Source organism: Panthera uncia, assembly GCF_023721935.1.
Source record: "Panthera uncia isolate 11264 chromosome A3 unlocalized genomic scaffold, Puncia_PCG_1.0 HiC_scaffold_12, whole genome shotgun sequence".
Taxonomy (NCBI): Eukaryota; Metazoa; Chordata; class Mammalia; order Carnivora; family Felidae; genus Panthera; species Panthera uncia.
The window spans coordinates 36,107,109-36,134,574 of NW_026057579.1; the positions used below are offsets into that span (position 1 = coordinate 36,107,109).

The 27,466-nt window shown below is 45.9% G+C and overlaps 1 protein-coding gene across 1 annotated transcript in view; it reads right to left on the reverse strand.

The window, feature by feature from the left end:
* Positions 1-27,466, reverse strand: part of SOX11 (SRY-box transcription factor 11) — a 133,308-nt gene that overhangs the window by 13,584 nt on the left and 92,258 nt on the right. The window contains exon 2 of the mRNA XM_049652014.1: positions 16,143-16,324. Within this exon, the coding sequence (XP_049507971.1) occupies positions 16,143-16,324 (182 nt within the window). The remainder of the gene's footprint in view (positions 1-16,142; positions 16,325-27,466) is intronic.

The following is a 27,466-nucleotide window of genomic DNA, read 5'->3' on the forward strand; positions in this document are numbered from 1 at the left end:
CCTTTTGGAGGGCCTCAAACCACGTTCTCCACCAAGGCTTTGAGGAAGACACAAGTCAGGCATTACCAGAATCCCTGAAAATTACCTTAGTGGTTATTCGCCACAGTGTGCGGGACCCTCGGAGGAAGAGACCCGATTGTGTCTTATCGAAAAGGTCACCAAAATCTTTCATTGTAGATGAGGCTTTGCATGATCTCGGGGACAATATGATCTCCTCTATAAATTTCACGCAATTCACTCTTCTAGCCAATGAGTGCTGGCCCAACAAGCAGAAGGAAAACGTGATTACTGGGCACCGAGAGAGGCCACATGGACCCAGCAATGAGAGCATCCTTCATTAAAGCTGGCATGAACGTTGCTACTTTTGAGTGTGTAATCAATCTGCCAGCAGCGAAGATAAGCCATGAGCTTGTGACCTAGCGCATTCTAGGGGATCAGTCAGTGAATTCTTTCTCATGGAAAAGGTACAGCCTTGTCTTCAGTTGACTAAATACTTCATCTGGATAAGCACGTGCTTGCCCCTTTATCACTATCTGTAAATGACTGGACCTTCTGTACATCATCAGGGGCCACTGAAGTTTCTTTCTTGAGGATCTCCAACTATTGGTAAGGATAATGATTTCATGGCTTTATTATTATTTTTTTCTTTCTTTCTTAAGATCTTCCAAAGAACAAAGAGAAGTTTTACTTATTTTAAAAATATAGACTTGGTGTGCCTGGGTGGCCCGGTTGGTCAAGCATCCGACTCTTTATCTTGGCTCAAGTCATGATCTCACGGTTCTTGAGTTCGAGCCCCTCCTTGGGCTCCATGCTGACAGTGAGGACCCTGCTTGGGACTATCTCTCTTTGCCTCTCTCTCTGTCCCTCTCTTGTTCAAAATAAATATATAAACTTTAAAAAAGAATATGTATAAAAATATATAGACTCAAACTCATCCTAAGTACCATATGGGGCCACTGGATCCTTTTACAAATCTAAAATGCAATTTGGGAACTTAGTCATTTTATTTTTCTTACTTTACGAAACATGTTATTGTTTTATCATCCTAGGAATTATTTTATCACTTCTTATTGAATATTCCAAAACAAGGCCAACCCCCTCAAAACAAACAAGGACAATTATCAAAAAAACAAAGATAATAAGAAATCAATAAAAAGACAGAATCATCTAGAAGCGTGACGCAAAGGTGAAACAAATTGTCATCCTTCCATTTTATTTTATTTTTTTTTAATTTTTCAAGGAATTGCACCATCGTTCAAGAAGTAATAAAATACAACAGAGACACCACCTTTATCGTCGGCTTATAGCTTTCATTGAAAGTCATCGGTAATTCAGAAGTGTCCATTTTCACCACTAATGAATGTCAAAGATATAAAGGGCCCGAGATTTTACCACATTTACGAGCTACCAAGTTGGCTTACTGCGGTTCCACGGCTGCTGGCAGAAGGTGCGAGACACCGAGGCCAAGCTCGCACTGGTCCCTCCAGCTCCTCACATCCCGTGGGGGCCTCGGGGAAGACCCGACCCAGCTGCACACAGCTTAGGGTGGGAGACCCCACCGGCCGCACACGGCTCGGTCAGGGCATTTGCATCAAGGTTTAGGAAACCCCAGCTTTGGGAAACTGAGTCTTTTTTAATAGGTTACGAGCAAACCCACCTCTGGTCCCAAAGTGAAACATCCCCTCGATCGACCTGGACAGTAAAGACACCTGTCCTTTCCTTTGAGAGAAAGAGGCATTTCTGTCTTTCAAGGCCATTCACGATAAAAACACCCTTGAAAAGATAGACAGAAAGAAAGACGGGCAGTGTCTTTGCTCACAAGCCTCGAAGAAGCCCGACCGACGCGTGGAAAATCTCTTCCATCGATGGCAAAGAGGAATTGGCTGAAGCAGACATTTCACGGTCTTTAAGCAAAGCAGCGAACGAGTGCCAAACCCGGCGGCAGGGCCCTCACCACTGCCGTCCGGGTGCGTCTGCTGCGAGGGACACGTTCTGTACCGGCACCGTCCCCTAGAGCAGCCAGTAGCCACACAGAGCCGTGGGCACTTCAGGTTTGGTTAGTGCAACCAAGGAATTGCACTTGTACTGTATTTCGTCTCACGTGCTTTGACCGTCAAGAGCCATACGTAACGAGCAGCTCCGCTCTGGACTCTGATGTGGATTATGCCGTGGACTGTACAAGTGAAATCTCATATTAGCAGGTTTCAGAGGGAAATGTGGAATTGTTACCAACAGGAAGACTTCCTCCCTCTAGGCTGTATGCCAACAGCCTGGGCCACCTCGCTTTGTCAAAAAGACATGTGACAATATTCTTTATTAAAAAAAAATTTTTTTTTAACGTTTTATTTATTTTTGAGAGACAGAGACAGAGAACGAGCAAGGGAGGGACAGAGAGAGAGAGAGGGAGACACAGAATCGGAATCAGGCTCCAGGCTCTAAGCTATCAGCACAGAAACTGATGCGGGGCTCGGACTCACAAACTGTGAGATCATGACCCGAGCCGTAGTCAGTCACCTAAGCGACTGAGCCACCCAGGCGCCCGTGACAGTATTCTTTCCTACTTTTTGATATGTGCGTGCCAAAATGTACTTGGGGAAAAAAGGCAGGCTATGTTTAAATTCTTATTAAAATGTTTAGTAAAATTGGTTTCCCCATCCCTTTACTCTTAACTTCTGTAGTCTTTTTTCTGACTTAAAGATAACAAAAATTTCCATTGGGGTCAGACACGCAAATGACAGTGGCCGCTTTTCCTGGCACATAGGGGGTTTAACACCGTCCTGGTGGGCTCCATAACCTGTCTTCAACCAAAAAATTGTACTCCGGAGAGAGAGAGAACGTAATGGGTTGATGTCAGCGGGATTCCCCAGCAATACCACAGCCCCCGTTCCCAGTCCGTGGGGTTCTAGAACCCCAGGGGGGATGTGAGTGGCCCCTTATTGGCACATTTGGTGATAAACTCAGAAGCATCTGATTCCTCACTCTGTGACTCTAGGTTCTGCTGAGTTCAAGGTTTTAGTACCCACGGGAGGCATGTTTCCACAAGGAAAACCGGTAACATTTGGGAGGAATTTTTAGCCAGGCCATTTAGGGCTCCTTGTAAGGCTGGATGACCCAGCCCCGATCTGCGGTGCTGTGTTGGCTGAATGTTTGATTCAGGGTATCGATCCGGCATCCTCACAGAGAATTCCTTTTCTGCTTATATCAGGTAGAGTTGTTCTCTGCTGCTCTTAACTAGGGACTGTGACTGATGTAATCTTCTAAATAAAGCTCCCAGCCGTTTCCCCTGCTTAGTGCTGCCTGGTAAGAGAAGCAACTAGAAACGACAATGAGAATATTTATGCGTTTACAATATATCATATCCTGCCTGTCTGTCGAAAGCACCTCTTTTTAAAAACCTGGACTCTACTCTGGATTTTGCGTTTTCCATATTTATTCTACGCCGAGCACCCCTGTCCACATTTATCTGTCTTCACTGAAAGGCATGGAATGCTTTTCTCCTGCTTTCCTTCTAAGCCCCTTCCTTGTGCTTGTATCTTTCAAATCAATCCCCCTAATCAATTGATTATATAAACAGAGTTTTAAATTCTCCCTGTGTATATTGATTTCTTTTTTTCAATCTTCTACCTATCGATCAAACCATTCGATCAATTGAATAAAGTAACAGCATCATCTGGCATATTCCACACTTGGGCACTTCTGTTTGAAGGAGAAGAATGCAGATGTTTGTTTTTATTCTCTAAATGATTACAACCTTAAATGCCGCGTCGGATATGCACATCGATAAACCTTACGAAAGCAGTCCTGTCTCTTTTCTTGGCTCTCTCCAGGGCTCTGAGACCCAACCGGCCTGAAAACCAAATGAAAATAGTTTGCTATTTACACAGGGCCTTTCGTTTTCTAAGTAGCAGGCTCCATCTTTAACCTTTTATCTGCCCGTAACGGCTCTGCCCACACCGTGCTTTGCACTTGAATTTTTGTCCCATTATACCGTGAGCTCTTTGAGATACTCAGTGTATGATATGGAGTGAGTGGTGTACAGGAAGGAGAGGGAGAATAATGGAGGGAGGTAGTGCGGGAAGGGGAAGGCATTTGTCACGAGAAATCTATGGCATCTATACGGATAAGCCCCATCAAAGAGCGTGCGAGGGCTCTAATGTTATTGAACTGTGAGCTCTTACTGTTGGATCCTACTGTTTTCATTAATGCTGCTGTGCCCTTCTCTCACACGGCACTCCCCTAAAAAGTACCGGACAAATATTAAGAGAATGCTGGTTGGAGGGGATTCCTATTATTAGCCCCTGTCTTATTCTAGTCCTGGCTCCAGTTTCTCCAAAGAATGTGGGTCAAGAATTTGCTGGAATCTGAAATGGCCATGACGAATGCCTATTGAATAGCATGGCCACTCGGCGGACAGAGTCGGTCGGGACCCACGGAGGCCTCTTCATGGTAACGCTCAGGTGTGGGTTACTCCAGCAAGAGGAGTCGTCGATCCCAAGCTGCCTCTGGAGATTCCTGGGTTGAATTTCAAATGCTCAGTGAACAGTGACTGCCTAAGAAAGAGTCAATTGCCAGTGTTCCAGGAAAAAAAAAAAAAAAAGACTTTAAAATCCCTGACTTCTCTGAACTTATATTCTGTGGAAGAAGAAGAGGGCCAATAAACAAAATAGTAAACCAAATCTACGTAATATTTGATGCTGAACATTTCTACAGAGTGAAGGAAAGCAGGGAAGGGTGTCAGGAAGGGTGTGGATGCCTGTGTTCAGGGAGTGGCTTCAATGGAGTACTAGACAGCTATGGATTTCATGCTGCCTTCTGTTTATTCTATGTGAAAGACCCCACCCTTGTCACACGCAATATGGCAGCTTAGAGGGAGGACCCATGTTCATTCATTCAGCAAAGACGTGTTGGGCTCCTGCTATGTTCCACAATGGGCCAGGTGTGGCTTATAGTAAAAAGAATCAGGTCCAGGCTCTGTTATCCAGAAAGTCTGTCTCACGAGGGGAGAGGCATGCAGACAGATAAGGTGGTGTCCCATGCTCCCTGTGGACATCTGCAGGGGGGAGAGGGGTGAAGACGACCGGCCCCTGACAAAATCGCCAAGCTCTGCTCACCTGCAGGGTGGTCGCAGATTGTTCTAGGCTACCTCAGGGACTCAGGGGGTTTCGTAGTTACTCTAGAGCAATTTTTTCCAAAGTTCAGGCCTTGATCCAGTGGGCCATGAAATCGGTTCACTGAGCACCCGAAGTCTTGCAAAATGGAATACAATAGAGCATAAGAGAAAGAAATAGGAGAAAGAGAAGACGTTAGTGTGGGTCAGAGGAGTGTGTGTTCATGTGGGAAACTTTGATTTGCATCCATGTACAATGGGTAACACTGTCACGTTTTTCTTTTTCTTGTGTTTAAATGTTGATTTATTTTGAGAGAGACAGAGAGAGAGAGCGTGAGAAGGGGAGGGGCAGAGAGAGAGGGAGAGAGAATCCCAAGCAGGCTCTACACTTAGGGCAGAGCTCGATGTGGGCCTTCCAACCAACACCCTGGGATCAGGACCTGCGCCTCAATCAAGAGTCGGATGCTCAACCAACTGAGCCACCCAGGTGCCCCCAAAATGTCACACGTTTCTTACGCTGGGTCCCCGTCAAAATGAGTTTATATTGCGGACTACGAACTTAGAAATTCGCAAGGAGGCAGTCGGGGCGTCAGAAACCTGCTCAGTCTTCCGTGAGGCCTATTGCCAGAAAACAGCAGGAACAGCTGGGGCCGTGTGGGAAGCCCCCACCCCTCTTGGCTTCCCAGGCCCCGTTCCACCCGGGATGCGGTACAGTGAACGGCTTCACCCCAGGACCCCCTCAAGGCTGGCCCGGGGGTCTCTCACCCCCAAAAGGCGCTTTTTGCCACTGGCTCAGTGTAGTCGGGACAAAGCTTGTCTCTCTGAGTAACCTTAGGTTCTTTTCCTGCTAGACCCGGGTTACCGAGCAAAGGGTGATGTATTCCGACACCGAGGAGGGTGGCATCCTTTACCTTGTTAACTCGCAGTGCTCCCTTCTGTTTGGTGGCCTTGTGGACCCCGGAGAAAGCCCTGAGTGCCGGTTACTTAACCTGGCTTGAACCTCTGCTCCCCTGTTTGGACATCGTATGGCTTTGAGCAAAGCAGTCAAGCTCTCTGGTCCCGCAATTGTTTTATCTTGTAATGCGGTTAATGGTAACGCGCGCGTGAGATCTTTATGAAGAGGTTAAATGATAACGTCTACAAATCGTGTGGTACAGCGCCTGGCAAACAGTAGACACACTAATTTAAGTCTCCATGGAGCTATGTAGGGTGCGTTTTCTTACCGAAATAGTAATAGTGAGAGCCTTGCAAAAAACTCAGATTTGAGATAAAAAGGAGCCAGGAACACCAACTGTTCTGGACAGCGCCCGTCGGTACCCTTCAGCACGAAGGTGATACTTGCAGAGAGGACGCTCAGCTGGAGTTAAAACTGATTTGAACAAGTCAAGTCCAGCAGGCAAACCAGCATGGATGCCCTCGCGTGCTGGCAGAGTCGGTTTTCACCACCGTGTGATGAAAGGAGGAGAGGGGAGCTGTGATGTGAGGAGGAGAGGGGAGCGGTCCCTCCACCAGCTCCCCACGGGTTCCGGGAGGAGGTTAAGCGCCTTTCCCCTTCCTGGGGCTTCAGCAGCAGGAAGTGTTTAGGCCACATTCCCACTGGCCGTCATCCCTGGACGTAGACTGGCCCTGGCCTCCCACTGGCCTACGCGAATCCCCACGCTGCACCCGCCGAAGGGCTCGGGTCAGTTACCCCACGGCCCCTCTTCCTGGGGCCAGGTGCCCAGGGTGGCTGGGGAGGGGGGAGGGGCACAACGAAAAGACGGCCGGTGACTCTCAAGGGACTTACCCAAGGACCCACAGCGTGTAGGTGGCAGCACGGGACGTGAATTGCTTCCCGATTCCTCGCCAGGGACTCCCAGGTGGGACTCTTCGAGACCCGGACAAATATCAAGGTCAGAAATCCTTCCGGGGTCCTCTCCTCTGTTGCCATCATTGGCCCAATGAAAGGTTCTCTGGCAAAATCCGGGAAGTCGGTATTTCCTTGACATGCCCTGCTCGGCTCTTGCCACGTTTCCTTTTCGTGACCAGTCCCTTTCTTGAAAGCCCCTTTCTCGCACCTTCTCCTGGAGGGCTGTTCCCCCTCTTTCCTCCTCAGGCCCCTGGTCACTACTCCTCTCCAAGAAGTCTGCCTTCACCCTCCCCGGTTGGAAGGGGGACTTGTCCTTCACGCTGGCAGAGCCCCTTGCCTCCACCATATCCTTGACCCAACGGCATCCAGTGTTCTTGTCGTGTGGCCTGCCTCCTCCACCACACAATGGTCTCCCTGAGAAATGGGTCGCATCCCGTTTCCCTCGAGTCCCCACCGCCTGACTCCCGTGCCAAGCACGTAGGAGGGAGTGAGGAAATGATTGCTGAGGAAACGAATTAAGGTAGCCCATGCTCCTCTGTACTTAATACATAACTTAAGTCAGACCTGATCATCAGAGGGGTGTTAAAAGCACAGGGCAGTACAACTGTTTTCCCAATATCGCGTATCATCTTGACCCCGATAAACTCTGAGATTTGTTCTGAGTCTGTGGCTCCCTGATTTCCAGCGGAGCGGGAGGTGAGCCTTCCCACTTATTTAATGTGATGGAATCGGGTTTCTCAACATTCCTAATAGAACCGAAGACTCTCTAGACTTCATTAGCTTACCGAGTCGGTCAGAATGTTATAAATTATGGAAACACAAGGCCAGGCGATTTCTTCCCCGGTGGCATAAATTATGTAATATTATGTCTGTAATGCGCACTGCTGAAAGTTCAAAACATCTTTTGCAGTTTTGTACTTTTAATATCGAATATCACATGTACAAAGGGTACGCATACTACATATTATTTAAGTATAGCAGGAAAAAACAAAAAAACACAAAAACACCTGTGCTTGAGAAATAGCCAGCACGATGTTTGGGAATGGAACTCTGACTGACCCAGGATCTCGCGGTTCGTGAGTTCAAGCCCTGTGTTGGGCTCTGCGTTGACAGTGTAGAGCCTCCTTGGGATTCTCTCTCTCTCCCTCCCTCGGCCCCTCCCCTACTCGTGCTCCCTCTCCCTCCCTGTTATGAAAAAAAGAAAAAGTCTGAAAATATTTAGGGAATCTGACCCATAATTTTGAAGCATCCAGTTGGCACTTCCTGTGACAAACTCCATCTTCCTGATCCATTGTATTTTTGATTCCCTTCTTTCCTTCATAAGCTTCTTATCTGCTGTCTGTCTCCTGGTTGGTATATATCATTTAGATGACACTGCCTGAGTTGATTATACTGTTTGTATCATTCTGCAGCTTAGCTTTTGTCACTCGACATTGTGTATTTCTTAAATTACTTTTCATATTTATTTTTGAGAGAGAGAGAAACAGAACATGAGTGGGGGAGGGACAGAGAGTGAGGGAGACACAGAATCCGAAGCAGGCTCCAGGCTCCGAGCTGTCAGCACAGAGCTCGACACGGGGCTCGAACCCACAGACCATGAGATCATGACCTGAGCCGAAGTCGGACCCTTAACCTACTGACCCACCCAGGCGCCCGTAGACAGTGTTTTTCAACTTCCTTTGTGTTGATGTGTGTAGCTGAGGTTCATTCAGATGCAATGATGTACATGTATTCCTATTTTGTGACTATCTCATGGTGTAATTATGCACTATTCTGTTAGTGCTTGTGTCAACATCTTTGTTCATGCTTTCTTGGATCATGAGTAAGTGTTTCTAGGGTGCGTCCCTAGACTAGAAGTTGCCTTGTTTAGCTTTCTAGAAAGTTCAGAAAGCCTCCTAGTGTGATTGGGCTGGCCTACCCCCCATCAGCTGATCGAGAGATGTCCCTGCTCCACAGCCCCCCAGATACTCGGTTTTGTTACAACTGTCTTATTTTCACCACGGTTTTACTCTGCACTCCCTCCGTCACCCGTGGATGAGGCCAGTCCATTGCTGTGTCGTGGAAGGAGAATGCGACCCGGTCATGACAGTGGCTGTGGGCCCGAGGCCTCTGTGCCCTTCTCCCACTGACTTTTTTTTTTTTTTTTTTTTTTTAATTTTTTTTTTCAACATTTTTAATTTATTTTTGGGACAGAGAGAGACAGAGCATGAATGGGGGAGGGGCAGAGAGAGAGGGAAACACAGAATCGGAAACAGGCTCCAGGCTCCGAGCCATCAGCCCAGAGCCTGACGCGGGGCTCGAACTCACAGACCGCAAGATCGTGACCTGGCTGAAGTCGGACGCTTAACCGACTGCGCCACCCAGGCGCCCCTCCCACTGACTTTTATAGGTGGGAAGGCAGGCATGAGTTTGCCAGCTGTCTCTCACTAGAAATGTGACCTTGGCACATCCCATACTCTTCCTAAAAATGAGAAGCTATAAAATGAGAACAATAACTCCTACCCTGTGCGATTATTGTGAGGAGGAAATGAAATGCCATAGGTTGGGCACATGGTGGTTACTATTTCTGGGTGTCACAATATTTCGTATGTCCCTCACCTTTAACCCGTTCTCCTAACTCAGGACCAGTTGCTCTGATGATAGTGGTTGGATGCCCAGACCACACCTTAAAAATGGTTTAACATCTACCAAAATGTGCCCAATTTGGAGCTTTGACAACTCCACCTCAAGCTGGGAACTCTTCCTAAAGTTGACCTTTCTTCTCCAACGGAATCTTAAGTAGCTGTCAGTGTCTCACCAAGCTGTCAGGACACAGACCAGAGGTTCATGGAAAGAAGGGAAGGGCCGGTGACCCAGGAGGTAAAGTGGTGTCCTGGGCCTTGTCTAGTGGAAACATGGGCGAGGTCCCCCTCCCAGGAGGCCCTGATGTGAGCAAAGCCAGGGCTGGTCAAGGCCAAGCATCACGGGGGTGGTGGACAAATGGCAAAACCTAGTAGGTCACACTAAGGTGAAGGCAGAAGCAGACAGGGGTCAGATGTGGAATCAACACAATGGAGACAGCAAATCCGTCGTTGGGGCTAGCTCGAGAATCTGAGGCCAAGAAAACTGTCCCTCACAGTCAGCAGAGGCTGACAAGGGATAAGACAGAAAGTCAGCCAGGAAATATTCTTTCGAATCCCAGCTGTGTGTCAAGTGCCTTCCAAGCCCTGAGGGTATGAGAACAGTCTTGACCGCCCCCCCCCCCTTCTAGGTCTTAGGAGGTAGAGTGAAGATCAAATGCCACACAAACATTGGCAGAGCATAAAGCGTAGATGCCCAACCACATAAAGCAGACAAAAGATAGTACAGCATCCTGTGAACGTGTCGAAGAGAGGCGGCCCATCTAGTGTAGCCCTATGTAAGGATGAGCAGGAGGAAGTCACGTGTTGTAGAACATTCCAGGAAGCAGCTGGTAGGCAGTAGGCACAGGAAAGGAATCAAAAACAGTCACATGTGAGTAGAGATAAGGCGGCAAAAGGGAGCATAATGTTCGACGAGGCTGAGAGGGGGCCAAAGCCGCATCGCACCGCGCCCTGGCAGGTACAAATGTCTGGGCTTTGTTCAAAGAGATGGAAAAGCACAGGTGATTTGGAAGCAGAGAAGTCTCGCGCGGGGCCTGTATGCCTGCTAACACCCAGGGAGCCCCTTTGAAAGGCTATTGTAGCTGTACAAGTGACTCTGGATGGTAACCATGATGTGGTGGAAACACGGGGAGAAATTATGCTAAAATTTCAGACAGTTCAGGAAAGTTCTTATGAATGCGGATCATACGACGTTGCTACCGAACCATTGGTTTATTCTTGCTGTATCTTTAAATGGGGAGATTTAAATTACTCATGCTTATGTGTTGCCATCAAATCTTCTCTATTTTTAAGCATATCTGGCCAAAAATGGAGAAGAAACAGAGTGGTAAAGAAAGTAGCATGGGCCTGGTTGAGAGAACAAAGTTTTTCAGTCCTGACTATGTCATTCATTTTCTGTATAACTTCACTTACTTAACATCCTGTGGGCTGGCTTTTCGTTCTAACATGATGGGATTTGAATACAGTTTTGCTTTGTTTTTCAAATGCCTTGCAAATATAAAATTAAATAGTGGCTTAGAAATATCGTTTGCTGGGGCTCCCGGATGGCTCAGTAGGTTAAGCGTCCGACTTTGGCTCAGGTCATGATCTCCCGGCTCCTGAGTTCAAGCCCCACATGGGGCTCTCTACTGTGGGTGCAGAGCTCTCTTCGAATCCTATGTTCTCCTGCCCCAACACTCTGCCTCTCTGCCTCTCATGTTCTCTCTCTTTCTCAAAAAAAAAAAAAAAAGTTAAAAAAAGAGTGGAAGGAAGAAAGAAAGAAAGGAAATGAAAGAAAGAGAGGAAGGAAGGAAGGAAGGAAGGAAGGAAGGAAGGAAAAGAAAGAAAGAAAGAAAGAAAGAAAGAAAGAAAGAGGAAGGAAGAAAGAGGAAGGAAGGAAGGAAGAAAGAAAGGAAGAAAGAAAGAAAAAGGAAGAAAAAATTAAAAAAGAAGGAAAGAAAGAAAGAAAAAGAAAGGAAGAAAGGAATAAAGAAAATGAAAGAAAGAAAGAAAGAGAAAAAAGAAGGAAGGAAGAAAATGAAAGAAAGAAAGAAAGAAAGAAAGAAAGAAGAAAGAAAGAAGCGAGCTTATTTGACTTTCCCAAGTTTGAGGAGATGGTAAGAGGCAGAGAAATGCATCTGTGTCCAGGTTTTGTGCATTTGTCGCACGCCTTGACGACTGAGCTGGTAGAGAAGGGACTCACCTCCCTCCTCAAGAAAACACACCTCACACACACATACACACACTTGTACAAACCGGTGTTTGTGCTCGCCCAGATTCATGTGTCCACCTCCGCCCCGTCTCCGGTGTCAGGTGGGCCTCTGGGAAGGGAGGGGTCATGCGGTGGAGCCCGATGACAGAGGCTCTCTGCCCCCCACCCCCGTGGAGGATAAGGCAGGCAGATGGCAGTCTCCCCCAGACCCCAGCAGGCTGGCGCCCCATCTCGGAATTCCAGACTTGTGAGACAATAGGTTTGTTATTTAGGCCACCTAAAGTCCATGGTGTTCGTTACAGCAGCCAGGCTAACAGAGGCAGGCACACACACACACGCACACACACACACACACACACACACACCCTAAAATGTGACAATAAATGTAGGCAATTTTCTTTCAGTCCACAATTAGCTCTAAGGGTCAAGGTGTGTGAGTGGTTCCAGGGGATGCGTCTCTATGGAGACAAACCTTCTGCATCTCAACTTGAACTGACTGTATCCTCCAATTGTCTCTGTCACTGGCGTGGGCTCCTCAGACACCTGTCCTGGGCTCCACCTAAGACATCAGGCATTCCAGATCCTTGACCTTACACGTGGCCGCAAGCACTGGCAGGGAGAGCCTAAGCTCTCGGTACTCGCTGGCCAAGGGCAAGGGAGAGTGAGAGAGAGGGAGCAAGGTTCTTTGGGACCAGCTGGAGGAGAGGCGCCCTTGGGGCCAGGACGCGGACATGCCTGAGAACGTAGGGGGAGTTGGGGGTGGGAGGACAGCCTTTGTGGCGGGAAAATGGGATTAAATATGGAGGCATTGATCAGAAAGAGTAACAGGTGGGCAGTGACAGAAAATGGGAAGGACACGAGTCGCTGGTGAGCAAAGATGACATTAGGAAAGCCCGAGTCCACATAAATAATGAAAAGACAAACTCACGGAATTGGCAAGAATGGCCCCAAGCAGATCTGACCATCCCTACGAGAACCCGGGTTTTTCTCTTCTGCTTTGCTCTGAGAATAAAATCATACATAAAGTAGGCTGTACGTGCTATGAAACATGATCTAGCTGTGAAGCTTTACCCCTGAACTCTTCTCCGACAAACCACCCTGTTTCTTACCGAGGTGGGGGTGGGCACATCTAGATCTGCTGTTGAAATCGTGTGCGCCTTTGAATTCGGTCACACCCAGCTAGCATGGAGTCGCTGTTAACACCGAAAGAATCGTTGGAGTAAAATCTCTCTGATTTAAGATCGAGGCATTAAGAACACAAGGCAGACACGCTTGGGAGGGTGAGTGACAGGGCAAGGTGGGGTCCTGTGTGTGGGGTCACGGGGTGGGGGTGGGGGGGCCCGGGGCAGCACAGAAAGACCGTGGCTGCTTGAGTGTCGGGCCAGAAGAATCTGGAAGGCGGAGAGCGGGAAGGAAGGCCGGAGGTGACAGTGGGCAACACGGGCAGCTGTGGCAGTGATTTGGGGGTGCCTCTGGCTGCATGGGTGGAGGCCCCACACCCCAGGAGGAGGGAGTGGGGAGAAGGAAAGGCATGGACGCCCCATAAAGGCCCGGCTGCCTGGGTCCGTGTGCGCGGGTGGGGGGGGGGATCCACGTGGGCCTCTGGGGACCTGGGGAGCATGGTGGTCACTAGAGTGCCAACAATGCTCAGGGTGCAAGAGGAACCCTGGGTGCAATGCTCAGGGTGCATGTTGTCCAGCTCTTGTTCTGACGGTCCAGGCTGAAACGGGTAGTAAGTCCCTACACTACTCTGGCACCAGGTTTTTCTGTCTTGATTTTGTAAGCCTGAGGCCTGTTCTTCCGACCGCCCGTTCCGTTCTACCCACTGAGCCGAATCGCGTTCGCTCCGTTGGGGGTCCCCCGTCATTTCAGGGCAGATCGGGGCTCTTTCTCAGCCCGGCTGAAGCTCTGTGTTGATCAAACACCCAGAAGCTGGCGGAGCTCGAAGGTGTGTGGGCCACGGATCGCACAAACAGGAGGCTCCTCTGGCCTTTTTCTTCCGGACCCGTCCTTGCTGTTGTCAGATCTTTGCGGGGGGGACTATTTTGCACTTCTTCTGGGTCTTGCTTGGGGCGGGCTAGTAAATACCTTCCTTTCTCAGATCCAACGGCCTAACCAGGCTGCAATATTTGGAATTTCCCCTGCAGACCAGGCCCCCTCTGTGTTCAGGCTGCCTCATCCCCAGGCAGGTAACTAGTGACCCATCTTGGCTCTGCTCTCTTTGCCTCTGGGAAGGCATCCTGACGGCGTCCCCTTCTCTCCGCTGAACCGAATGCTTCCCTCCGTGCCCTCAACTTATCTTTAGCAAAACATCTTGTTCTTTTATTTAATCCTTCGCTCACTCGTCCACTTAGGCACGTATTCACTGAGCACCTAACTGTGCTAGATTGCCACTACAATAAAGGTAGTGAGCTTGGCCCTCCCTCTCATGGATTTCAGTCCATATTTATTAAGCATTTATTGACTTTCAGTTATATTCCTACAGAATATAACAAAGAATGAAAATTCTGATTTCATTGACTGATGAGAGAGGTTAAGCAAACAATCATAACAAGAGATATGTGATTATCTCTCATATAAATAAATTCTCTGAAGAAAAATAAATTTTCTATGAGGTCTTATTACAGGCAAACTAAGGAGTCAAGGAAACTGTCTGAGAAAAAAAATTTTTTTTGAGCTGTTGTCTGAAGGAAAAGTAGAGTTAATTGGACAAAGCGGTTGGACAAGAGCTTCTCAAAATGTGGCAAGAGCATGTTCAAAGGCCCTGTGGTGAGACGAACCAGCACATTTGCATGCCTAAAAGAAGCCCAGGGTGGCCGGGCAAAAAGCAAAGAAAGTGGAAAACGTTAGATCCTGAAAGGTAAGCAGCTGACAGAGTTAGCAGGGCCATCTTGGTTCTTAAGGAATCTGATTTTTATCAGAAAAGTGGTGGAAAAACATCAAAGAGTTTTCTTGCTATCGGGGCAAAAAACGAACTAGAGGGAACCACCATAAGACACTGGTAAACTAGTTGACATAGAATGTAGGTGAGAAAAGAGGAGAGCTTATGTTAGGGTGCTGGCAGTAAAGAAGAATACTTAAATAGTCAAATTTGGAACATTTGTTTATGGGATCCGATGTGGGAGAATAACAAATGGGAGTATTTCAAGATCATTCCTGGTTTTCCTAGTTTATGCAGCCTGTGCCGTGAAGATGTGGGAAGTATGGGGGAGCAGGTTAGGAGAGATGACGAGGACAGCAGCGGATGTGTGGAGTTTGAGATGTCCTTGAGACATCCAGGTGTTGATCTTTGTTAACACTCAGCAAAGGAAGCCAGGGCTTAATTCCGTTCATCACGGAGTCAGGCCGCGGGGCAGTCATGATGGCCACAGTCTATGAAATATGAAGTTCCTGTGCTCTCGTTGAAGGAATCGGCAGGTGTTGGTTTCATCCTCAAGCATTCAGGGAAAATCAAGCAGTTCTGTGGATGCTTAAAAAGACAACCAGTTTTAGGGGGTTTTCCTCTAAAGTTCATCCGTCACCGAAGAACTGAAACTCAGCATTGGCTGGAGGACTGGTTCAGTATAACAGAAATAGGGGGGAAAAAAAGAAAAAAAGAAGGCACTGATGGAAGAAACCATCACCCTGTTTCGTCATTCTGATCACGCCTCTGCTCCACACAGATCGTCAAGAAATTGCTGATTTGACTCCCTCTCTGGCTCCCATCGCTTCTACTAATGCGTTCCTTTATTTAGTTGTCTACAAGGCATATGAATTAACACATAGAAGAGTCGGATGGAATACGAGGAAAAGTCTCTGAACCAGGTTCTGGATTCCAACCCAATTCACTCTGACCGACTGAGCATCCTGGATGAATTCTTTACCTGGGATCTTCCATATACAATAAAACAAACAAGCAAAATGAGTTTGCAGAGGACTAGATAAAATATAGGTAGGTCAGCCACGGCAGCGTTTGACCTCTGATGGTAATTCAACAACTGATCGCTGCTTTTGTTATACTTTTCAAGGATCGGGCTTCTTGGCGATTGCTGCCGTGGAGCGCACCATTTTTCTCCTGCTGAACCTCCACAGCTGACGTTGTCTCAAGCAGATGTCATTACTGTTGCCCTTGTGACAAGAATCTGGATAAAAGATGAATCTAAAAAATGATTCTTACTTGTAAGTAAAAACCGTGGCTTGAACACATGCATGTCTATTTTGCTTCTCCCTATTCTTCCTCTAAAACTATGTTGAAAGGTTTTGTTTTGTTTTTTAAAGACAGAGACCCTGAAAAATGGGGAGAGTGGGAGAGGAGACAAATCCATGTTTTGGCAGCTGGAAGACAAGTGGGTGAAGAATAACTGTCACAGCAGATCCAAGAAGTGGATCCTGGACCTTTGGGGGTCCAACTTCATCTAGACCTTCGGGGGGCCCAACTTCATCTAGACCTTCGGGGGGCCCAACTTCATCTAGACCTTCGGGGGGCCCAACTTCATCTAGACCTTCGGGGGGTCCAACTTCATCTAGACCTTCGGGGGGTCCAACTTCATCTAGACCTTCGGTGGGCCCAACTTCATCTATAGCGAGAATCCTCGGAAGGCTCCGTAACTCCTTAAAACACCAGGTACTCCTCTTCCCGTGCCCTGAGCAGCTGTCCTACTTTTCCCCAGGGAGACTGGGGGATTTTACTCTTTGAAGATGGTACCGGAAGATTAGGTGGTGGGGCACCCTTATCAAATAAGAGTAATGAGTGGATGTAAGCCTCCTGAGTGCTGTAGTCTGAGGCTCCCAGCTCTCTCACCTCTGTGCTCCTATGACATTCGAACTTCCGTCTTCATGCAGGAGACTCTAAGTGTTCTTTACAAAACCCTAGTCAGCTTAAGAAGAAAAGTCTAGAAATACAGCCATCAGGAGGTCTCTAAAACATGGTCCACCCAGGCCAGTTGGCAAACCCTGCCCAGGCACCTACTGTCTGCGCCCGGCTTCTTAATACTCTGTCTTAAAATATGTGCAGATGACCAAGGACTCTTGAAGGAATCTTCTAGCATGAAAGACACCAAAACACATAGAAAGCACAACTTAGAAGAAACAGATGATGCAGAGAGAAAAATCAAAACAAGGAGTGCCTGGGTGGCTCAGTTGGTTAAGCATCTGCCTGACTTTGGCTCAGGTCACGATCTCATGGTTTGTGGGTTCAAGCTTCGCATCAGGCTCTGTGCTGACAGAGGGCTCAGAGCCTGGAGGCTGCTTGGGATTCTGTGTCTCCCTCGCTCTCTGCCTCTCCTCTGCTTGCACTCTATCTGCCTCTCAAAAACAAACAAAAAAATTAAAAATTAAAACAATAAGCAAAACTCTATTACATCTTTCAAAAAACTAAGGCATTTAATGAAGAAAACTAAAGCTCCTGAAAAATAATACACATATAATGTATATGCGTATACATACGTACATACATATAGTTATATATATGTATGTATATGATTGAAGAAATGGAAAACTTGAAAGAAGATTCAGAAGAGAAAAGGGATTTGAAAAGTAGAAAAAGGACTTAAGAGCTGTAACAATAGCAAAGAAGAAAAAAAATCGAGCACATTTGGAGGTACGGCACTGGGAAAATAGGAGTTCTAGAAATGAAGAGTCAAGAATACAGATGGGACGAAATCATGAACAAAATTATTCAAAAGAACTGCTCAGAAGTGAAAGACATGACTTTCTAGATTGAGAGGGCCCAGCACGACCCATTCAGTGAATGAAGCTCTATCCCCACGGTGGGAGATTGTAGTATAGTATTCATTCTTCTTCCCTTCTTCACCTGGCCTTGCTTCGCTATGGACAGGAAAACTTCTTTGCTTTTCTGACTTAGGGTCTGACCATGTGACCTGCATTGGACAGTGAAATGTAACTGAATTTAACATATTCCACATCTGACCAGCGGCTTTCAGTGTGCATGGGTCATTTGACTTGACTCCATGAACTCCTGCCTCATGCTCTGAGAAGATCGTGCTTCAGCAAGCTGATATCCCTTCAGCCTGGGTCCCAAATGATAAACAGAGAAGCTGGATTTGACCCATAAACATATGCAGAGCCATAGGTAGTTGACCTACAGACCCGTGAGTGAGAAAAGCCACTGATACTGGGAGCCATTTGTTATGCAACATTATTATAACAATAATGGTCCAAAATAGCCACCAAGAAACATTATCATGAACAGTAGGAACAAAGAGAAAAGCCTAAAAGAGTTCACAGAGAAAAAACAGTTTGTTTAAAAAGAATCAAAAAAATCAGAATGAGTTCAGATTTCCCAAAAAAGAACCTGAGATCTAAAAAAAAAAATGAGGGGCGCCTGGGTGGCTCAGTCAGTTAAGCGGCCGACTTCGGCTCGGGTCATGATCTTGTGGTCCGTGAGTTCGAGCCCCACGTCGGGCTCTGTGCTGACAGCTCAGAGCCTGCAGCCTGTTTCAGATTCTGTGTCTCCCTCTCTCTGACCCTCCCCCATTCATGCTCTGTCTCTCTCTGTCTCAAAAATAAATAAACGTTAAAAAAATTTTAAAAAAATGAATAATGGCTTCAAATTTCTGAAGGAGAATTATTTTCAACCTAGATTTTATGCAATGAAAGACATTTTCAGACATGCTAGGTCTCAAAAAATGTACCTCTCGTACTTACTTCCTCAGAAAATTGGTAGGGAAAGCAAAACAAGGAAAAGGAAGACATGGGATACAGAAGAGGAAGCCCAACATAAAAGAAGAAAAATGTTTCCAGGATGGTGCTAAAAGGAGAGCCCAGATAACAACTGTTCATAGGCATGGAGGCAACCTCGCTGGGTGGAAACCGTAAGACTCAAGAGAGACCAAGTGAGGTGTTGTCACTATGTCTTTTGCATTAAATCATACACTAACCTGAAGAAGCAACTAGAAAACATCCTCCAACAAAAGATAGGCATTGGCAAAGAATAGAAGACATAAAATGCAGAATGCGGGACTCCTACTCAAGATAAGGGGAATTCCCAGGATGCTGGGGATGGGAAACCCAGGGTCAGAGCAGGTGACCTAGGGAGCATCTGGTCCTGAAAGAAGAGAATGGGGTCTCCCAGAGTGTCTCCAAGAAATAAAATATGAACTGATAGATTACTTGGTGTGACTCACCTTGCAGAAATGGCATAAGAGGAAGATGTTGAAAGATGTTGAAGAGTATAAAAATCCCTCCCAAAATACAAAACAATTATCAACTTCAGGAAAAACATAAAGGAAATATAACCATAATATACTACAGTGTTCACCTCTGCGTAATATTTGCATACCTAATATTAAGAACACTAAATACTGATTTGACCAAAATTTTCAAAATTACGATTTGGGAGGACTGGGGAGAGAAAAGAAGGGAATGATGGTATAACAGAACCAAATGTGTATCTGTCATAATTCAAACTAGATAGATAATATCAAAAATGGATTAATTAAAGATGGCAGGCATATACATATTTTTAAAGATTCAGAAAAAGCTTAAAAAAATGAAAACAGTTGCCTCTGAGGAAGAAATGAAGCGAAATGAGGAACAGTGGAACAAGGAACAGATGTATTTTATCATAAAACCTTTATTCATATTCAACAAAATTTTATGTAATCATAAAACTTTTTAAAAAGTCTCACAGATCCCAGCCCTGTGGTTCAAAGGCACATATGACGTAGTGTAATGAAGCAATATTCAGTCTAGAAATTGTAGTTAGGTAGTGCATATTGAGTTGGTCATCAAGTTTGTTTTGTTTTTTTTTAGTTTGCTGATCATCGCACAGCTAAGCAAACGTGGAATTGGTCCTAGAATCTACTCGTTCTCCACGGCACAGGTGGGGTCTACCGCCGCCATGTTGTTACAGCTCAGACTTGATTGGAACGAATGGCTAGCAGAGGCCCAGGCCTGAGAGAAGGCACATCCCGTGTGGGTTTGGGAATGGCGAGTGAGGACACAAGGTCATGTTTTTCACCTATGGATTGAGCCCTGCAACTTCATGGGGCCTCAGAAATTCCCACTAATCCCAAACAGCTGCCGTGCAAATGTATCATGAGTTCTTTATTAATTCTCTCATGCCACAGCCAGTTATTGAGCACCTGCTACTTCTCAGGCACTTTACTATGGCTTGGGAATTTCAAAAGGAGAAATAATTCAGCTGCGGAGAAAAGGGTTTTGTTTTGTTTTGTTCTTCTTGGATTTGTTTTGGGGGGAGCGGGGAATGGCTCGCAACAAGAGTGGGAGAAATATCTTGAAATTTAGAACGTACGTTCAATTAACAAAATGCTTTTATATTTATTATTTCATCTGGTTCTCACAAAACAACAACAACAACAACAAAACCTCTGTATTGTGTATATTTGCTACTTTCCTTTGACAGATAAGAGATCTAAGTCTCGGCAAGATAAAGTGACTGCTAAGTTCACAGAACTTGCTTTAGGAAAAATCTCAGGCTTTGAATTCATCTTTTCTAAGGCCAAGTCTGGGAATCTTTAAATGACACCACACTGTCTGTGGAAATGACTCACCCACCCACCTCGCTCAACGGAAGACAGAACAGCTATCACTTGTCCCATAGTTGACATGGGGAACTGAGTCTGTTTGTTGATCGCAACCCTGCCCCCTTGATTGGTTGATAGCCATGCCCGTTGGTACCTTCAATGACCCCCCAAGATTAACCAATGGTGGTGGTACAGGCCGTCCAATGCCATCCCAGTCCTCTCTGTCCAGCTCCCCAGCAATCTTTCCTGCAGTCGGGGTTATGATGGCAGTTCTGGTTTTCACTGGGAGCGACCCAATCTTTCCTCCCGGAAAGCATGGCTGAATGGGCAAATCGGTGACTCAAACTGGCAAACTGATGTTGTAACCAGAGCCATGCCTGTTGTATGGAGGGTTGGACATACTCATTTCAACACTCCTTCAATTTTTAAGTGTAAATCCATCGACCTATCGAGGGTAGCTTTCCACGTCAGGCCTATAACACTTGCTGAACTCAAAAATGAGTACAACTCAGTCCTTATCGTGACCCTCGGAGATCATGATCTGGAACGAGGGACCGACAGGTGACTTCAGCACACTGAGGGGCATTGTGCTAGGGACGAGGGACAGGCTTCGTGCATACATTAAAGATTGACGGCATGGAGATTGAGGGAGCAAAAAAGAAGGGGGTGCTCCTTGCATGCAGTGATTTCCTGTTTGTTTGAAATCCGCAACTGGAGACTTCTGCAATCAGTTACACTGCCTGCCCTCTAAGTACATATAGTTTCCCTTCACAACACTTACCATAAACTTCATTTATGTATTCATTTGTGTTTATTTATTTAATATCTTTCTTTTATCCTAAATAAGAAGCTATACAGAAGCAAGAACCAGGCCTGTTTTTATTATCTCCTGTACATAACTCAAAGCCTCGCTCGGTGCCGGGCATGAAAGTTTGATGCTGGATAAATATTTGTTGAATTAGTGGAGGAATACTTAACAGCGACTGCGTGTGTTTGTTCTTCCTTGTGACAATGTATCTTTTCAAGCCTCAGGATTTTGAACCTAATTATTAGGGTTATGAGTTAAAGATTTCATTCACATCGAATTACTTCGTCAGAAGACAATCCCAATGGGTGATGCGTGAGGCAACAAACTTTACAAGCCTCAAAACTTTATTTTCAATCAATTAAAAGCCCAATTCCTTCTCCGAATGCAGGAGATCACCGTATACATCATCAGCTGCGCGAGATTGCCACAGTTTGTCTATACTGCTGGCACCCTTCTGGACCTCGGGTGAGTTAAAACGTTCGGTGAAAAAGACAAATTGGCATCTGCAAGGTTATCTTCTTTACCTTTGCCATATATAAGCTGGTTTTATCATTTACTTAATCCTCATGACTGTTTCAAAGGCACCGGTTGCTTGCCTTTGGGTTGCTTGCCTTTGGGTGGGGATGAGCTGCCACCACCGCCACCACCTTGTGCCCCATAGTTCCTGTCCCAGAGGAATTCCCATCCTTCCCAGCATGGACTACTACCCTGCTCAGGGCATTGGTCTGGTTCCAGCCGGGGGGGGGGGGGGGTGGGGGGGTGGGGAGGGTTGCCCTAGGAACGTGGCTGAGGTTGACTCCTTTCTAGGACATGGAAAACCCTGAAGCAAAAGAGCCTGAAGGTAAAATTTTTTTTCAAGGGGATGGGGAGTCTAATTCTGACTCTGAAAGATCATCTATTTAACCTGGGTCTCTAGACTTTTGGTCTACCTAAATTCAACTAAAGTTGACATGCCAACTATGAAGAAGGACACTTCTGGAAGGAGGGGACACAGACTCTGGCAAGAGCAGCTCTGGCTCCTCGGGAGCACCAGCCCGGCAGAGGCTATGGGACAACGGAAAACCACAACAGCCAGTGATCCCTGCTAACTAGAAGGATGAACTAGGTTGAGGACACAGGGGGACACACGGTGGACAGGAGCCTGGATCGGGGAGGCCGGTCAGAGAAAGAGGCACCGAGAAGACTCCATCCATACCAAAACAGTTGCTGAGCACCTTCTGTGCCCCTACAGAGACAGTGCGGAGAATGAGAAGAGACAGCAGGGTCAGCAGTGGGTGTGCTCATCATGGGTGTTGAAAGAAAAGGAAGGACGCTTTCGAAGCATGGAAGGAGAAGGAACAGGCAAAGAGGCACAGGCACTGGCTCCTGGGAGTCATCGGAATGGAGAAGTCCCTGTCTTGCTCTCCCAAGGGAGCGTTTTCCATTTCTACGTGGCTGAAGGAAAAGTAGCCAGCTTGTCAAAAGCCTGAGTCAATGGCATTCCCCATGTTGAAGATAAGCCCCCAGAGAGAGGCTGTCCAGGCAGCGCTCTGTCCATTCTCTCTTCCCCTGGCCCTGCACACCCCCTGGGGCCCGCTGCTGCTGCCCCAGAACGCACATGCTTCACCACATCGAACCTTCCCTCTGCCCTCTTGGGACGTGTTCCCACCCCACCCTTCCTTCCAGTGTGAAAATGGAGACTCGGGGTCATTAAGTAAAACCTCCAATGTCACACGCACGTGTAGCAGCAAAATCAGAACTTAGATCCAAGAATGGCATGATTCCAAATCTGACGTTTTTTCGTTGATTATTTTTCCCACTAAGACCATGCAGCTTACACCAGCTAGTTCATCAGTCTTTGAAATCTTACTGGCCTGAATAATTATTGAAAAACATTCTGTCTCCTTCGCCGTCATAGGGTTTTTATGTTCTTGTCTGTTATTAATTTTTTTTTTAACTCTGGAATAAAAAAGTGATAAAAATAGTGATTAAAATACTTCTCAGTTGTTCTGCTGGACAGCACTATAATCATTTATAAATGCACATCTAGAAACCTCTCTGAAGTCAATGGAAGTCAAGTGTTTGAAGTCAATGAAACAGACCACGGGATTAAAAAAAAAGAATTTTAATAAGAAAATCAGGTATCACCACACTGGAGCAGTTGACTCCGAAGATGAGGTGACCTACCTGTGGCAGTGAGAATGTTTGCCTAGCATGTCTCTCTGTGCACGTCATCTTTACTTTCTTTATAATTCGCTCTTATGCAGGAAAAAGAGACACCCGCTGAACGCCTCTCCCAACTCGAGACGTAAAAGTGAACATTCTGCTTCTGCCAGTTCACTGCAGAAGTTACCGGCACCATTAACTTTAATCAAAAGAAGTTTTTTTGCACAAGGCTTGAAAATCTACAATTCGCTTTTGACATGATGGCTCGTGAGGGACCCCGCGGGATTAAGCATTCCAGTGTAGGGCAGTGAAATACCGTGTGACAAATTACCACTCTCTGTGGACAAACCTACCTTCCCAGAGTCAAAAGGCGAATGCGTCTCAGCCGCGAAAAGACAACCTCCCATCACACTCTGCCATCTCAACAGACAATGTTTCCAGGGGAGCAGCCTGGAAAGGCTGGGGAGGTGACGTTACAAACTCACTTGCAAACACTTCACACTGAGCTCATGCAGTTATTGATGTTATTGCTTTGCCTCCGAATTTGTCACCAGCCCTGGAAGTCGGGCTCCTCTTGAAGCATAAAAAGGTCTGGCAGCACTGTTCCCCCCTCTGTAGCAACGGGCTGTCCCTCTACAAGGAACTTGTGATCTCTGGTTGTTCTCAATCTCTGCTCGTCTCCGTTGCCTTGTGCTTGGACTACCTCTGGATCTGACCTGGATGGCCCTGGGAAACACCCATGTTTGTCACTCCTGGCATAGGGCCCACACACAGACCTAGGAAGAGCTGCACCGTCGGCGTGGTCCGAGCCAGCAGTCGCCCGCAGGTAGTGCAAATTCGCGGGGGAAGACCGGTCCCCAAGCACGCGTGGCATGTCCCCCAACATTTCATGTCGGAATGAGTGGTCACGGGATAAACTGTGTGGTGACGGTGCTGATGAACTTGGAGGTGAAAGCTCATCAAGTTTACATCACACAAGCACTCCCTGAGAGCCTACCTAACGTGTGATCAGCACTGTACTGGGTATGTCCTGAGAAGGCATGACCTACCGTGTGCTTGAATACCTCCAGCAACGAGAAATTCACAACCCATCAAAGCCCCCCTTTCCCCTTTATGGACTTTAGCACATGGCAAAAAAGAAAAATGCACCCCATTCTTGAGTATGTACTAAGCCAAGACTTTAAACATATGACCTAACTTAAATATTCACAGTTACCATTTATGGGAAATGCATTTTTCTTCATTTTTATGGGGGAAAATTGGGGAGACATAGAGAGGGTCAGTGATGTGGCCAGGACCACAGCAGGGAAGAGGGAGAATGAATACCTCCAAGGCTGCCTGACTCCAAAGCCTGTATGTTCTTGGTCTGAAATCCAAGAACTTGTAATTATGTCAGAGATTCACTAGGTTAAGAGTGTGTTATTCCTAACAGACTAATTCACATTAGGGTGATAACAATTGGATGGTTTATTGGGCTACTTCATTGCAATGTTACTGACATTACAGGAGGCTTCCCACATTCACTGGGCTTTCCACACAAAGGAATGCATCTCTAACAGCAGGGTTTTCGGCACTGGAGGAGGTGCCCGACACCCTAAGATATGCAGCAAAAGCAGTAGATAAAATCACACACCATAGAATTTCTTTCACTCCAACTGCTAAGTGCACACGTGCCCTTGCACAAAAGACCTGCCCTCCCCGGGTCCAGGTTTCCTTTTGTGTTAAATGAGAAAATTGTACTTGATTATTTCAGGAAGACTTTCAGCTCAGAGCCTATGAAACTACAAGATCCTACCTTAGTGAGGTCTTGCCTTCTTGACCCCCCTCTTGAAAATGACAGCTGAGGTATCCAGATGGTTGAATGCATCAATGAATAAAAGCGTGAGGTGGTGACTATTGGGTCTAGTTCATGGATCTCAGATTTGGAAAAAAGAAGTTTGTCATGATGCATATGGGTTCCAAGTTGTCTGAGAGCAATAGTGTGTCCATAAAACCAACTTCCCACCTTGGCTCCTTTGCATTTAAGACCCTCACTTGGAGGAAGAGATCACGTCAGTCTTCAATAAGCTGCTGCCTTAATTTAGAGTCCACCTTGTGGGCTGGAAACAGGTGGGCTCTGGAATGAGACAAGTGGTCGAGAGACCAAGCTTGTGCTTAGAAACTTCGTGACCGGGCACAACCCCACTAAGCCTTGGGTTTTGTCATGAAATAATTATATATTTTCAGGAATGTTGTGATAGAGATGGAGTAGTAAGGCATCTAATTTGCTTTGTAAATAATGGAAACTTAATAAATGCAGAGTGTGTTATGCAATAGAAAGTACATCTGGAGAAACATTTGATGAAATTCAGAGAAATAGTCCCACGTGACTGAAAAGACTGAGGGGCGAATACAGGAGTCAAATAACACTATTTTATGAGATTACATATGTGGTATGGTTATATTTTGGGCACCCACGATATGTTAAGTGAGACTTGTGTGTGCTTGTCTTATGTCTCCATTCTTCTAGTGGGCCCCGTTACATGTATAAAATGCAAATTCCGTCTTTATTTTTCTGCGAAGGTACCCACTTAATCAAAACCCCCTTCCTTCTGCAAAACCAGAAGAAGATCGTAGAAAGCTTGATCTACCTTCTGTCTTCCAGGTGGCTCTAAAATAACCTTCTTAATTTAATCTTACTCTTTGCACCTCCAAATAAGTTTGTTATGCTAAAACTCATTTACCCCGTCAGCGTGAACACCTGTGCTGCTGTGATCCCCATTCTTGCTTTCCGTTCACACCCGTGTTCATCGTCCTTCTTGTTGAAGCACATCCTTCCGTCGCTATTTTGCCACGCTTCTGTGAATGGACACTAAACCATCCTAGACTCGGGCTGTTTTCAGCTGCTCTCACCCACTCTAAACTGATAGTTGGGCTAACTATAAAATTTTGACTTGGCTCTTTTTTTTCTTCTTCTTTTCCTGTTACTGCCTTGAAACTATAATGAATTTCCTTCTCTCTTCTATTGTTCCTGATGAAAACCCTGTTGTTGATTTGAGGATAATCTATCTTGTTAATATTTTTAAAGATCTCTCTTTTTTAAAGTTTACTTATTTATTTTTGAGAGAGACAGAGACAGCATGAGCAGCATAGGGGCAGAGAGAGAGGGAGAGAGAGAAAATCCCAAGCAGATTCCATGCTGTGGGCACAGAGCCCAACAGGAGGCTTAGACTCACAAAACTGTGAGATCATGACCTGAGCCAAAACCAAGAGTCAGACGCTTAACAGACCGAGTCACCCTGGCACCCCAAGATCTCTCTCTTAATTGTAATGATTTTATGTTTACCATGGAGGACTAGGCATGGGACTTATATTTTACTTATCCCATTCAGGACTGATGGTACTCTTTGCAGTCTGAAGGATCTTCCTCCAATTCAGGAAAATTCTTAGCCATTAGGTTTACTGATATTATCTCTCTAGCAAAGACTCTGTTCTTTCCTTCTGTTAATTGTATGTCACACCTCCTCATTCTGTTCCACACTTCTCTGAATTGACTTTCCGTATTTGCCATCGGTTTTGGGTTACTTTCATTAGATTTCTCTTTGAATTCATTAAGTTTTGGGGAGTTTTATTTTTTATTTGGGTGTTTTTTAGTAAAGTTGACACAGAGTGTTACTTTATTTTCATGTGTACAGCATAGCGATTCAACAATTCTATACACTACTCAATGCTCACCTCAATAACTATCATATCAGATAGCTATCATCTGTCACCATACAAAGTTACTACAGTATTATCAACTGGCTCCCCTATGTTGTACTTTTCACCTCCATGACTTATTTATTTTATAACTGGAGCTTTGTGCTTCTTAACCTCTTTTGTCTATTTCCCTTGTCCCTGCCATTCATCTCCCCTCTGGCAACGACTAGTTTGTTCTCGGTATTGAAGAATCCATTTTTTGTTTGTTGGCTCGTTGGTTGGTTGGTTTGCTTTTTATAGATTCTACATATAAGTGAAATCATGGGTATCTGTCTTTCTCTGTCTGACTTATTTCACTTAGCACAGCAGCCTCTAGGTCCATCCGTGTTGTTGCAAACGGCAAGACTTCATGCTTTCATTCATTCGATCCGCTAAGTCTTTCTTTAACTGTATTTAGTCTACTGTTTACCTCATCCTTTGAATATTTTCATTTTAAATTAATTGCCATAATTCTCTTTTTCATTTATGAAATTTCTGCTTAGTTGATTTTCAAGGGTGCATTTTTTGTTTATTTATTTATT